Source organism: Thalassophryne amazonica, chromosome 12, assembly GCF_902500255.1.
Source record: "Thalassophryne amazonica chromosome 12, fThaAma1.1, whole genome shotgun sequence".
Classification (NCBI taxonomy): Eukaryota; Metazoa; Chordata; class Actinopteri; order Batrachoidiformes; family Batrachoididae; genus Thalassophryne; species Thalassophryne amazonica.
In genome coordinates this window covers 21,730,105-21,744,823 of record NC_047114.1, presented here as the reverse complement: position 1 = coordinate 21,744,823, position 14,719 = coordinate 21,730,105, and the positions used below count along the sequence as shown (strand labels likewise).

The 14,719-nt window shown below is 39.1% G+C and overlaps 1 protein-coding gene across 1 annotated transcript; it reads right to left on the bottom strand.

Moving 5' to 3' along the window:
- Window positions 1-619: 619 nt before the first annotated feature.
- LOC117521168 (gastrula zinc finger protein XlCGF57.1-like) lies at window positions 620-14,087 on the bottom strand. The gene is made up of 3 exons (XM_034182520.1): window positions 13,859-14,087; window positions 9,070-9,180; window positions 620-2,393 (listed from the first exon to the last, which is right to left on the bottom strand). The coding sequence occupies exons 1-3, from the start codon at window positions 14,085-14,087 to the stop codon at window positions 811-813; spliced, it is 1,923 nt and encodes a 640-aa protein (XP_034038411.1). The 3' UTR covers window positions 620-810.
- Between the last annotated feature and the right edge of the window lie 632 nt (window positions 14,088-14,719).

The following is a 14,719-nucleotide window of genomic DNA, read 5'->3' as shown; positions in this document are numbered from 1 at the left end:
CTTCTCCATTCAGTATTTTGGTGCATATAGTGGTGGTGCAATGCTGTCAGCCTTTTCAACCAAAAATTTGGGACTTTATCAATGCCAGGTGCCTTAAAGTTACTGTAATCATGAATTTTATTTATCACTTCTTCAGTTATTATAGTTGCTGGTATTTGCTGTTTGTCTTTGTTTTTCTGTTTTATTATTTCAATCCACTTTGCCTCCTGGTGCTGTTTAGGGTCTTCAAAAAGTGGTCTCCAGAATCTGTCAACGTCTTCTCTCTTGGGTAGCCATTGTACTTCTATTGTGCCCTTTGCCATATTTCTGTAGACTAGACTGGGATTTTGAAAAATATTCTCCACAAATACTGCCTTTTCCCTCCTGCCCCACTTCTCATGCCTTGAGTAAGCAAAGCAGTAAAAGATCTTTTTCTTCTCCTCAATGGTCCAATTTACAGTGGCGTAGTTTCGTAAATTTCTTTTGGCCCTTTGAGGCTGCTGTTGCTGGAGTCCAGGATCAGAACTATGCTGATCTGGTGGATCATCCAGTTGAGTGCTCCTGCAGGAGAGATCATTCCCCACAGCACTGGGAGAAGTTGCACCATTGCTCTCCTTACACACCCTGGTGCCTAAGCAAAATTTGGGGACCTTTTTATCCTGGGAGACATCCAGCCAGTACAACTGATCATTTTCAGACTTTTTCATATTTGCTTTGTGGAGTTTTTAGCTGGGGTTGGTTTTCATTGACACGTCCTCATAGAGATCTCTCCCCGCAAACCCTCTTCACAGTGGGATAGAGGACACTCAAGGCAAGTGTCCACTAGAACTCCTAACCCACCTGCTCTGTATGTATTCTCACATGTCTGTTCAGACCACTTTTATCTCCAAATCTTTTACCACACACAGAACAGCCAAATGGTTTCTCTCCCGTATGTGTTCTCATGTGGCAGTTCAGACCACGTTTATCTCCAAATCTTTTATTACACACAAAACAGCCAAATGGTTTCTCTCCAGTATGAATTCTCACGTGTCTGTTCATGTCACCTTTTCTTCGAAATCTTTTACCACATACAGAACAGCCAAATGGTTTTTCTCCTTTATGAATTTTCATGTGGCCGTCCAGATGGCCTTTTTGACGAAATCTTTTATCACACACTACACAGCCAAATGGTTTCTCTCCTGTGTGAATTCTCATATGTGCATTCACCTCAACCTTTCCTCCAAATCTTTTACCACATTCAGAACATCCAAACGGTTTCTCTCGTGTATGACTTATCAGATGTCTGTCCAAATGGGTTTTACCACGAAATCTTTTACTACACACAGAACAGCCAAATGGTTTGTCTCCTGTATGAATTCTTTTGTGGCTGTTTAAATGGTCTTTTCCTCGAAATCTTTTCCCACACTCAGAACAGACAAACGGTTTGTCTCCTGTGTGAATTCTCATGTGTATGTTCATATTGTTTTTATCTTGAAAACATTTACCACACTCAACACAGCTAAACGGTTTTTCCCCTGTATGAATTCTCATGTGGCTGCTCAGATTGCTTTTTACCCCAAATCTTTTACCACAATCACAGCAGCCAAATGGTTTTTCCCCTGTATGAATTGTCATGTGCCTGCTCAGGCTGTTTTTATCTCGAAACCTTTTTCCACACTCACAACAGCAAAATGGTTTCTGTCCTGCATGAATTTTCCTATGTCTGTTCCGATCACTTTCATCATTGAATCTTTTACCACAGTCAAAGCAGCCAAACATTTTACCTGCTGTATGACTTCTCTTTATGGTCAGATAGCCCTTTCGTCTGCACAATTTAGCCCACTCAGGAGGGCTAGCATGTTTCTCATTTGCTTGAATTCTCCCATGTTGCTTTGAAAAGTGACCCAGTGCTTTTCCACCTTCAGAGGAATTACCCCTGCTATCAACACCAGAGGCGTCACAGTTTTTCAGACAGTTAATACCTGAAAAATGTTCCTTGATGTGCTTTCCTTCGCCATTATCATCTGTTTCACAACTGTCTGAATGGCTGCTCTTAATATTTGGTTGTAAACAACTATATGGATTGAGGTTACTGCCTAGATGTGGTCCTCCACAGTCCTCTCCATCAATTTTGGCTGTCAGTGTTCTACGTACAGTTGAGCTGCTGATTAGAGGTCCTGCATTTTTGTTCTCATTTAGGTTTTGATGAACCCGTGACTGTGGTTCATCTTCAGCATTTTCACACTTCACAAGGACAACAGTGAAAGGTAACTCTGGAATGTCAGCCTCCTCCACCTTGTGATGCTGCTCTCCTTCCTGACTTGTCCAGAGTTCCTCTTGTTCCTCTTTAATGTATTTCTGGTCAACAATCAGATTCCTGTCCTGCTGTTCAGGGTGTATTTCTTCTTTACTCACCAACATCTGCCGTAGGTCTGTCAAGACATACAACCCCAAATCAGAAAAAAATACATCTGGAAATTACAGGAAAAACAAAAACCAGAGTGATCTTGATATTTCGTGTGACTTCTATATCAATGCAGACAGTACGAGCCCAAGATATTGCGTGTGTTGTGTGGTCAGCTTAATTTCATTTGTTAATATACATCCATTCCTGAATGAAAGGCCTGCGTGATATTCCAGTGGTTCAAGTACCAAGTTACAGTTTACTGACATAGAAGCCAAAAAATAAACCTTCTTATAACACAATAAAAATACTGTTTCTAGCTGAACAAAATACTTATCAATATATAATCGAAAGAATTAATACAAAATCTTTATCCAAAAAGTTATGTGAACTTAACCGAAGCTATATCTAACCTTGGCAGTAACTAAATTTTACAGACCTATGAGACAGCAGTCTCACCATAGGTTGCTTAAACTAAATTCATCAAAACATATTAACTTATTTTCTTGAAATTCTACAATATTCTTAACATTTTAGTCCTGTCTCAGCTCAGACAGTGCCATATGGTAGAGGTGCAATGTATTTTCATTGCGAGAAGCCCTGCTTGAATCAACTCTATTCTCAGCTAGGAGATCAACATTTGAAGACCTAATCCTGCTGAAGGTTCCATTTCCATACCACTGCACAATGACAGTATCATTGGTTGACCTGAGCAGTGTTTTTTTTTTTTTTTTCTGTAGTGAGCAGGAACATCATTCCTGGTGATAGATATATCTGTTTCAGAAATAGATCTAAACTCTCATGACATACACCATGTTTTCAAAAATACCTCTACAGCACCACTATGAAGGTCTTTCTAAAAAAAAAAAAAAAATCTCAAAAAATACACGAGATACAGAAATCTAAATACAATCTCATTGACATATATTTGGCAATGGAAAGATATGGTTTTCATTGAGCTAGGATGAAAATCGTTTGAGATTATTATTATTTATTTATTTATTTATTTTTACACAGGGCAGTATTTTTTCACGCATTCAACTTCTGATATGGCTGGCTGTCTACTTTGTGACATAAGCACGCTGTATTTAGAAATAGATAAAAATTTATTATTTTGTGTATTAACATATGTTCACAATGTTTGTGTGAAATATCTCAATTTTATCATGAATAATTTGGAGTAGACAAGTATTAGAAGTTCCGCTTTTGGCTTCAATGTCTAAATTTTGTTGTGCTTTTTAACTTTGCTTGTTTGTCATTTGGCAATGATTTTCTTAGACAAACTGTATGGAATACCTAAAAACTGGAGTTTTGAAATTTCAAATATGGTTTGTGAGTTCCATGCAAAAGTTTTGAGTGCCTATATAAATAGAAAATGTGTAACAGGGCAAAATAGGTGGCATTCTCTGAAATTCTCAACCCCCCCCCCCCCCCCCCCCAAAAAAAAACCCAGTAATTTCATGCGATTTTCACCATATATTTGTACTTTTTTTTAATAAAAACATATTTTCATGACTACAGAAAGGTTATAGATCAAAAGCCAACTATTTTCTGCTAATAATGCCACAAAAATGAAAGATATCTAAAAAATGGGTTTCCTGAGATTTTTTTCACACCCATGTCAGTAAAATGTAACTCAATGCTTGAAGCTTAATATTAAATCATTACTTTTACAGAATGTTTTCTTGAGTCCAGTCAGGGGATGATAAATGAACATTAACCAAGTCACTGAATATATCTTGGACTCAATTTACTTCAATCATTAAGAAATACAAACAGTGTGGTACTGCATGGTAAATGTGTGTCAAGTAGTCAGTTCTCAAAAACTGAGTGACCATGCTGTATGGAGAATACATCCCAATTCACATTGTCACACTGGAGCGGTGTAGAGAAGGCTTGTAAAACAGGAAAACAGATAAAATCAAGGCTCTGGTTTCTAATGTGCCAGCTGGCAAACTACACCTGAAATTTTGCTTTATTTTTTCCCCTCCTCTATGCCACTTCATAACAAAAGTGGGGTACCTGATCCAGCAGTCATTTCATATTGATGCAAAAGTAAAACTTTGTGGTACCAAATTAAAGCTTAGAGTCTCTTAACAATTTTCAATAGAATGCAATGATCAAATATAATTATAATAGGATAATATAATTATATTCTAATATCATTTTTGGAAGTTTCAAAATACATACCTATAGTTACTGAAAGAAGCGCGAAAATAAATTGAGTAAATAGTCTGCTTGGCAATTGAGACAAATTTTTATATGCTTGCCAGCTGATAACAAAATGAAATTTGTGATGTTTGTGAAATGAGTAATGTTGTCATCAAAGCATCTGAGGGCATTAGGCTAAAAGTCCATCCTGTAGAATGTTGAAAAATTGAAAACTTATGAGTGCACATATGCGTGCTTTAAATAGTATATTATTTAAAAGGCCATGATGATGTGTAGATCTATGTATGTAACTGAAACTGAATGAAACTGAAACCAATATTCCATGAAACATTATGTTTTCAAGGGGGATTTTTTTTTTTCCTTGGGGGATAAAGCAAAAAAAATGTATATTTTAAACAAATTTTTGAACAAACCATCAAAACTGGGGCTACTAGAATGAAAGTATTTGCATCTCAGGTTGTAAGTCACTGAATCAAAACAACTGATGTTATATGTCCAATGTGGACCATAAAGTCAAAAACATTACGAGAGATTTACTTCACATTACTCTCACATCAGATTCTGGCAAAGCTTTATGTCCCCGTGTGGCCCCTAAGAGATCTGATCATTGTCCACTCAGAGTGAAATTGTTACCGAGACACAAACGTCAATGGATGATTTTCAAGTTGCCGCTAGACCAGCACCTACACGCATGCATGACGACATCACAACTCTTTCTGGTTAGGGATATCGTCAAGGTTTGTGCAAGACGTCGGACGTGGGAGGTTGGACAAAGTTGGACGACAGTCAAACGGAATGCTGACGGTACGGGAACTAAGCAAACGATGAGAAACTGTCAAGACAGAAAGCAAACCGGAATACGGACAAATTGAAGTTGTCGTCGGGATTCATTCACATTTTTCAACACTTTGAAAATTCTGACGAAGCCCCAGCTACAGTAACAAAGCTGGACGCTGGTTAAACGATGTCTCCGAAAGTCAATGTAAGCCTAGATTTCTTGTTTAGTTTTGGCTTTGTTGTCCTTCGTTAGTGCCATGTAACCGGGTCTTTACATCGACATTCACACCACTGCAGCACTCCTTCTCATTCATGTGGCTCAACAACAACAAAAAATTCATTACCGATACGGCATGTAATTCGCCTCCAGTGGCCATTTCACTCCCTGGAAATTTGACAGCTGAGCTGTTGTTTCTAATGATGCCAAACACACGTGCTAGAGGCTCACTAACCGAAGTCTCGGTTTCAAGATACCGGCGCAACTTGAAAATTGCCCATTTCCTACCAATATAATTAAATAAATAATTTGACTGTAAACTGTAAATTATACCACTCTTGGCACTCCTCCACAAGGTCTCTTTTGAAAATACACGTCAATGCATCATTTTTTGAAAATTTATAAAGCCATTATACTCCCAACCCGGTTGACCTCACAGAATTGTTGAATCGCCCAGAACAAGCAGAAAAGCTTTCAGGACAACAGAGGTACTCTATTATGTTGACCGAATTGGATAAGTGCACTTTTTTTTATGTAAAGTTTATTAGTGCATTTTAGCTGCATAATTTAAACCAGAGGTTGACTGGGGAACCATGTGTATGATGTCACAGAGTTGTCATTGTTATCAACAAACTGCTTTGCCAGTTGCCAGGGAGATGCAAATGCAGCTTAAGCATGGCTAATCATCAGAAAATTTCTTTATTAAGTTTCATTTCAGACTGTGACTAATGACGTGAGAAGTGAATGGAGTAGAAGCAGTGAATCAAGATTGATTTAATCATTCATGTGACCTGAAAAATCAAACCCTTGAATGAAAAAGTTCAGATTTTTGAAAACAGGGCATCTCTTTGTGCTGAGTTACAGTCCCACCTTAAATTGACTTCCAATATATGCTTCCTACAGTTTTTGCACATTTGTGGAGTTAGATGATGTGCATGTTTTGTTTTTTTTTTATAAGAGGTCTTTGATCTGAAATATCTGACACACTGGTCTATTGTGAAGCAATAAGTTGCACATATAATAAAGTTTCACATACGAGGTCTGTTAGAAAACTATCCGACCTTTTTATTTTTTTAACAAACTATATGGATTTGAATCATGTGCGCTTGCATCAGCCAAGCTTGAACCTTCGTGCGCATGCGTGAGTTTTTTCACTCCTGTCCCTTGCGTCATTCGCCTGTGGGCAGGCTTTGAGTGATGACTGGTCCACCCCTCTCATCGGATTTTCATTGTCAGGAAAATGGCTGAGCGATTGGAGCAGCGCTGAATCAAATTTTTCCAGAAACTGTGAGAGATAGCCAGGTGGAAACCATTCGGAAGATTCAGATGGCTTTCGGTGAAGATACTCTGGGCGTCACACAGATTAAGGATCATTACAACCAGATTAAAGACGGCCCACAGCGGCACAGGGCGCGCCGCGCTCCGAGCGGCCATTGACAGGCTGAAACGACCAGATCATTTCCAAAGTGAAGGCTGTGTTGATCCGGGACGTCGTCTGACTACCAGAGAAATTGTGGAAGAGGTGTACATCAGCACTTTTGCGGCACATTCCACTGTTAAAGGAGATTTTGTAATGAAAAAGGTGCGGAGGAATTCGCACGTTGGGATGGAGCCGCTCATGGCGCACAACAAAAAGCACGTCCGTGTTGGAAGTCTCACAGGACAAGTTGTGACATGCCCAGCTATTACACAATTTCTCAGATACTCACTCGAATGAAAAGCCACCGAAAGCCGTCTGAATCTTCCGAATGGTTTCCAACACGGACGTGCTTTTTGTTGTGTTTAACAAATTGTAAAACACTTCTTATTTGAATGAAACAATGTGAAACTTATGTGAAATTGTATTTTTATTCATTTTATCATGCTACGTATATAAAAATATACAAATTTGTTTGTTTTTTTTCCATTTTCCACATATCACATGTTGGATAGGTGGCTAACTTTCTCACTGTGAATCCACTAAGGAAAGTATATTCTGAACCGTGGTCTCTTGCTTTGTCTGCTTTTGTTGTCTCCCTACATTTTCATTAAAATGAAGGGTTGCCACCAAAGTCCTAAAACAGAAGTTAAAACAACATTAATAAAAACACTGCTTATATACACATTACAAAATGCTGTTTGAAATTTAGGGTGTTATTGAGATAACATAGACAACTTACCTGCAAAGCTGACCCTGATATGAGAAGGAGACTCGATCACGAGTGGCATCGACTGACTGTGTTCACATGAGCACCTGAACAAAAACAGAACATTGACATTTTTGTGTTTTCCATATGCATGTAAACTGAACAGCCTGTTTTTTGTTCAGACGTCTGTTCTTTCAAAGTAGATTAGATGTGATACAATTTATGATTACAGATGTTCTGTATGTGTATTTTAGACAGGTAAGTCTCCATTTAGCATAAACATTTTTTACAATATTATGCCTGACAAAATTTGACAAAAGATATAGAAGTAAAATTCTTTTATTTAGAAATCTTTTCCCCCCATCCCATGTGGGTCTACAGCTTTTCAGAGAAAGATTTGCAATCGTTTGCTTTGAATAAAAAGTGAAGAATTAGCAATCACAAGAAACTGACATAAACAATTAAATATATACAGAATGTACAGAAACTTTATTTTCAGTGATTTTAGAACAAACTCCTGAGTTTAAGCACACTGTGCTGCTCAAATATTTTTTTTCATACACAAACACACCGTGCCAGGAATAAATGATCATTTATAAGAAGAGGTGGTGAGTGAACAAACCATTCAGCAGCTTATATCGTCCTCCTCAACGCTGCTGCTGGCTTCCTTTCATCAGAAACCTCATCTTCTTCAAAAACAATCGATATGTCACTTAAATCTTCGCTATAATCGCGCACTATGCCTTCGCTGTCCGTGTCTGCCGTGTTGGTAAACAGAGCCGCGTTGCAAGACATCTACTCGAATGACGTCACATCCGTCGCAGCGAAAAAGTAGGTCAACTCAGAGGCGGTAAATTCAAATTCTCAGATGAGTAACGAAATGTCTAAATACTTGTTCAGTGTATTTTATGGTAAAAAAAACAAAGACAACATGTGGAAAAAGCTTTTTTTATTCTTCAAGAATATGTAAAAACATCATAGCGTGGCAGGGACCCTTTAAAATAAACATTATATATCATTTCTCATAATATCCTTTTTGGGACGGACGGACAGATAGGCAGGCAGATGGATGGACAACGCCACGACATAACCCCCCTTCGGGCCTTCAGCCAGCAGGGGATAACAACAGAAGACAAACAAACAAACAAAAAATACTGACTCAGGATTCGGGCAGATTGGGACATCCATATATTCAATCATACTGACAGGCCACTCCAAGTACAGTTTAGGTGGACAACTGATGCAAAGCATCGGCATACCTCCAGAGAATTTCTAGTTGTGGTGGACAAATGGACAACTGTAAATGTCGAACCCTATAAGGATTACTGCATTTTTTTTTTTATGTGCATATCGTCCCAACTTTTTTGTGATTTGGTTTTTTGTGTGTGTCTGTCTGGCATTGGCCATCTCACCTGAGTGCAGAAGACAGCTTTCAGAAGCATATTTGAGAAAGGTGAGAGGTGTTGTCTCTAGTTTGCTCTCTCCAGACAAATCATCAAAAGCAGTTTTAGACTCTGGAAAATCTGAAAAGAGAACCAAGAAAACAATCACAAGAAACACATATCTATAAATCTTTGCAGACAGTGTGGGGCTCTCCTCTCGTCTTCTCCCAGTCTGGGAGAATCGCACGCATGGACTGATCAATCATGCAGGTAATGATCCGGACTGTGCACCGGAATCAGTTGCCACATTGGAATGCTGCCAGTTTTTTTTTTAAGAAGAAAACTGCGCTGTTCTCATCTTTAACATTTCAGGAGAGCGTAAGTATGATTTGGAAGATTAGTGAGGGTTTTTTTTCTGTTGTTTTTCATGTAAAAACTACATCCAGAGTATGTTTTTTTAAGCCACTACATCACTTCATCTAATGTGTCCTCACCCGGATCATTTTTTGAATCATGTTTTCTGGAATTAGGCTACAGAGAGCTGAATGATCCTTTGTTTACAGCCAGGGCTCTGAAACACTTGATGCTTTAAATTTCACATGTGATTAAATTCACACTTATGCTCACTGATGTTAAATAAGCCTTAACTGCTGTATAATTGAGGATTTTATTTCAAAATCACGATTTAGATCCTGCTAAATGTTTTAGTTCTGTATTGTTTAATGCTGCAGCTGCTGATTATTTTCATTATTACTCTGATTTTTTTTCAGAAATAATTTAGTGTGTAAAATGTCAAATATTTGTGAAAATTTACATTGATTTTATGCTTTGTCCATGAAATAGTCCAAAAATATAAAGAGAATTGAATTGACAATGATATAAATTGGAGAAAAGCACAAAATCCTGTGTAAAAAGCTGAAACATGAAACTTTTTTTCTGAGAGGAGTTTAATTATTTAACTAACTACAGATTGTAGTTATTAATTACATTTTTAAATAATGGTGGTGTACTTATTTATTTTAAATTTCATATTTATTTATTTGTCATGTTCAGTGCCATTGTTAATGCAAAATTATTTGCAGCCGTTTTCAAAACATTCATAAATAATTAAAATAATAACTCAATATTAATTTAATCTTAAGTATTGAGAAGTTATTTTGGAAATAAGGAGAACTGCACTGACAAATTCTGAATTACTGTTCATTTCAGAAGGGGGGAGGAGGGCACCAGAAAGCATTTGTGCTTAGGGCACCCAAATGGCACAACTGACAAAAAGCAGGATCTGACTATTGTCTCAATTTGTCTGTCAAATGTTACCCCACGACAGTGTTGTACAGTAACGAAGTAAAAATACTTCACTACTGTACTTAAGTTTTGGGAGACTTTGTACTTTACTTGAGTTTTTTAAATTCAGCTTACTTTCACTTTTATTTCACTACATTTCCGACCTTAATTGCATACTTCTACTCCGTTACATTTTCTATGCACCATGCCGTTACTCGTTACAAAAAAAAAAAAACACACACACACACACGAAAAAAGTCCTGTTTTCACCCAGAGACACCACTGATTACTAGTGACTGCAACAAAGTCAGGCCGATTTGTCATGAGACATGTCCGGTAGGCTTTTTTTGCAGTTGTGCACTTGTGGGGTGTTTGTCAGGAAAATGATCATTTCTCTACATTGATTACAGACCTGCAGCGGGTCTGTAATCAACTTTTCTGCAGCGCGGCTTTGCTTTCAACCTTGAACCAATCAAAGCAGTGATTCGCAGGGAATTGAGGGAAATGGTGATATTGTGTATGTGGAAAAAGTTTTAGATCTTTGAGTTCATCTCATACAAAATGGGAGCAAAACCAAAAGTGTTGCGTTTATATTTTTGTTGAGTGTATGATCATCATCTGCGTGCATAGATAAGATAGAACAATAGATTATGCTTAGCAATAATTGACTCAAGTGGTAGCATATAAAGGGAGAACAGTGTAGGGTCAAGAATCAAACCTTGTGGTACCCCGCAAGAGTGAGAAACACTAGAGGAGGACATATCACCAACCATGACAGAAAAACTTTAGTCAATCAGGAAAGAAGAGAACCATGTAAGTGCAGTGCCGTGGATGCCAATATATTGGCTCAGGTGGGATAAGAGGACTGCGTGGTCCACAATATCACAGACTGCTGTGAGATCTAGCAACTCTTGTAACACATACCATATTTCAACCACAGACAAAGCAAAGTAATTATGTACCTTTAACAAAGCAGACTCTATGATGGAACCCGAAAACAGATGGGAATTTTTCAAAAAGAGAATTGCTTTCTTAAAAATGACTGCAATTGGATAAAAAAAAACCAACTTTCTCTAAATCCTTAGAGAAAAGGCAAGTGGGAAACAGGTCTAAAATTAGATAAAATAGAAGAGACCAGATGAGGCTTTTTAAGAAGTTGTCAAACCATAAGTATGTTTTAAAGTGGATATGACACCTAAAAAATTAGGTAAAACTGATATAAATATCAAAATATACATACAGTATAGTAAGTTGAAAGTGGTTTTAATTATTAAAGAAATAAAGTTTGTACAGTTTCTCAAAAGTGTATTTCTTGGAAAGTGCGCTGGTAGCGTTCCATCAGCGGTCACGTGATGCCGTGACGTCACAGAATGTAGAGTCCCATCTTTGTCTGTTAGATTAACAACAGGAACAGATGGACCTCAGCATGGACAGTGACGAGATCAAGAACTTTTCTGACTCCTGTTCAAGTGTAGATTATTTCTGACTCGGATCCTGTGGATGTTGCAGCAGTGATAAGACCCTACAGATTGGAGCCGTATCTTTCGGACGAACATTCAAACAGGAGCATTCTGGCAGCGAAAATAATGCAGACAGTGTTTATGGCGGAGCCAAAGCAGAGGCAAGAGACGTGCCAATTCCGATGGATTTTGAAAGGCTGCAGAATATGGAATGGTAAGGTAGGCTTTGATTTTTGTTGCTGCTGTTTATAACACTCTAATTACTGTATAGCATTTTCGATTCAAACGTCTGTTTACTGCCTTTGTTATTGTTCCGGAGCCGTGATAGTGTAGCTATTACTTGTGGACCACTGTCATTACCTTTGGGTTTTTGCCATTTTTGAGTGCCTGGCATTGCATTCATCCGTGTTTAGTTATGTTATTTTCACGAAAGAATAGGAAATAAACGGCGAAGGTTTCGAAAAAGATCGCTGAAAACAACACTGAACATGCCACCGCCGTGTTTACGTGCCACCGTCATGTTTACTACGTAAGTTCCTTGACCATTTCAAGATTATTGTGAACATTTTATTTGGGGTTGACATTTTATGTGTTCCTGTGAGCGGTGCGAGAACATGGAGACGGTAGAGGAAAGTGTCTGCTGTCAGGAGCAAATGTGAGTGTGCGAGCGGAGCGAGCGGCAGCCGGACATTTCGTGCATCACACAACACCGCAGCTTTTGATCAATCTGCCTGGACTTGAAAAGGCTAAAACCTTTCGCCCTTGTGTTTGTGCAATATACTGCGACACACTGGTCAGGCATATCGACAAACAAGTCCCTGAGAGCTGTGTTTAATCAAAGTTTCTGCCGCTAATAAAAGTGTAAACAACGGCCGCCAGGCACACAAGCCGTCTAGGTCTACATGTAGTGACGTATTTCAGGGTTGGTGCTGCGCGGGAAGCTGGTCACGGGGCGTGCACATTTTTCAGTGGCGGGACGTTAAAATGTTATATATAATGGGAGAACTGCGTCCATTTTCCCAAAACGCTTAGGTTGACCGAATTATATAACCTTTGTTACAGGTAATAAGACTATGGTGTCTTTAAGTATCATATCCACTTTAAGGCAGCTGGCAGTGAGCCAAAACTGAGGGAAGAATGTGCTTGGTGCATGCATCACTTCCTCGTTTGTTGCTAGGATGGTACTCTGTTTCCGGTTTCGGAAGTGTCGGTGTTATGGCTGAGCCAGTGTTCACCCGGTGTCTCTTGGAATTACCGAAGTTCACTGTTAATGATGTGCATCGTATCGTCAGAGCATCAAGTACAACGCCGCAGAATAAACTTGAAAAAGGTTTCAAGTTTTACGTATCGTCCTACCTTTGCAATTTTGAAGGTAAGTCGCTGATGCTAATTGAAGTTAGCCTGAGGTGGGAGCTAGCACTTGACTGTTGTTTTTTGGTCACGAACCAAATAACCATCCTGTTTCAGGTTAACCATGTTTGTAGAAATGCCCATTTTTGTATATTTATATAGTTGATTGAAGTATCAGGCAAAAACAAGGCCAACGAGGTAACGGTGAGGGCCCACTGCTACATTTCTGAGGAAAACAGATGCGCCACATCAGCTGAGAGTAGGACTGGTTAAAATGGCACAAGTTCTGTTCAGTGTCAACGTTCAAAGTTCTGTTGAACATGTCCAAAAGTTCATTCAACACAAGTGCTACCTTTTTTACCCTTGCTCTTACATCACATTAACAACTTTGTTAATCATAGGCAAAGATGTTGGTAGCCAGATGCAGGTGAGTAGCTGAGATGGAATCAATAAGCAGGTGAGGCCATTTGGTCCATTTGGCATCTCTGATAATGACAAAACAACCGTAACAAATTATACAACTCTTGAATTTCCTATGGGATAAAGTACTATCTTATCTTAGGGACATTTAAGAAATGGGCTATGGTCAGTACCTGGACCACACACACACACAAATATTGTTTTAAGCCCTAGCGTATTGCTCTATGGAGTCAGACATGGTGGATATTTTATTTACCTGGTATAGAATCGTATATCCTCATCAGAGGTAGAAAACCGCTCCAAACCGAACTTGCTGCTAATGGTTATCTCCTCGATTTGTTTCCAGAGCCTTGATATCTCCTCGCGTAGCTCATCACTCTCATTGAGGGAGAGATCAAGTGCGGCAGGCTCTGAAGTAGCGCAGTAGTCATGTCCATGGGGCCATGGGTCATCATCATCAGGTTCAGTCTGCATCTCTGTTGGGTCGGTGTTGAGTGGACGCTCTGTTCTTTCCCATACTCCAGGTCGTGGCATTGGGATAGTATAGTTATTCCAATGGAAAAGCAGAGGAACAGCTCCAGAACGTAGTCGTCGTCATCCAGCAGAAGTGGGAGGCTCGATCAAATCAGCAGTGACAAAGTGTCGCGAACACACTCGGGAAGTACTTGTGATAATAAAATGGTCTCTCCTGATCTTAACAACCCACTGTTTCTGCAGTTCCGAGTCCTTTGGAAAATTGTGGAAACTCAGTAGAGAATTGCACCTACTTGATGCTGTGCAGAATGGCACACAGCAGTGTGATTAGCCCGACTATCTGTGCGTTGCTGAAACGATAACTTTGTCCGTTTACATGTCATGTTTGCCTAGAACATGTAAACGGAAAACATGACATGTAAATTTAGGTAGAAGCAGAAGTACAAGTACGCGGCTAACGAGCACCAAAGTGCCGGCTTTCTTGCTAAGGCTACCGGCACCGGATGTTTACAACCATCCTGACATCTCAGCGGAAGTTACGTCACGTTCCGACGTGCACACAGCCCATTGATGATACAGTGGCAGTGGCAGCTGGCCCATAGGGGGCGCTGGGGCACCGCTCTTCCAGATGTGGATGGGAAAAATTATAAAATATATATTTTTAAAAAGTATTATCAGTTTCAGTTTTACTT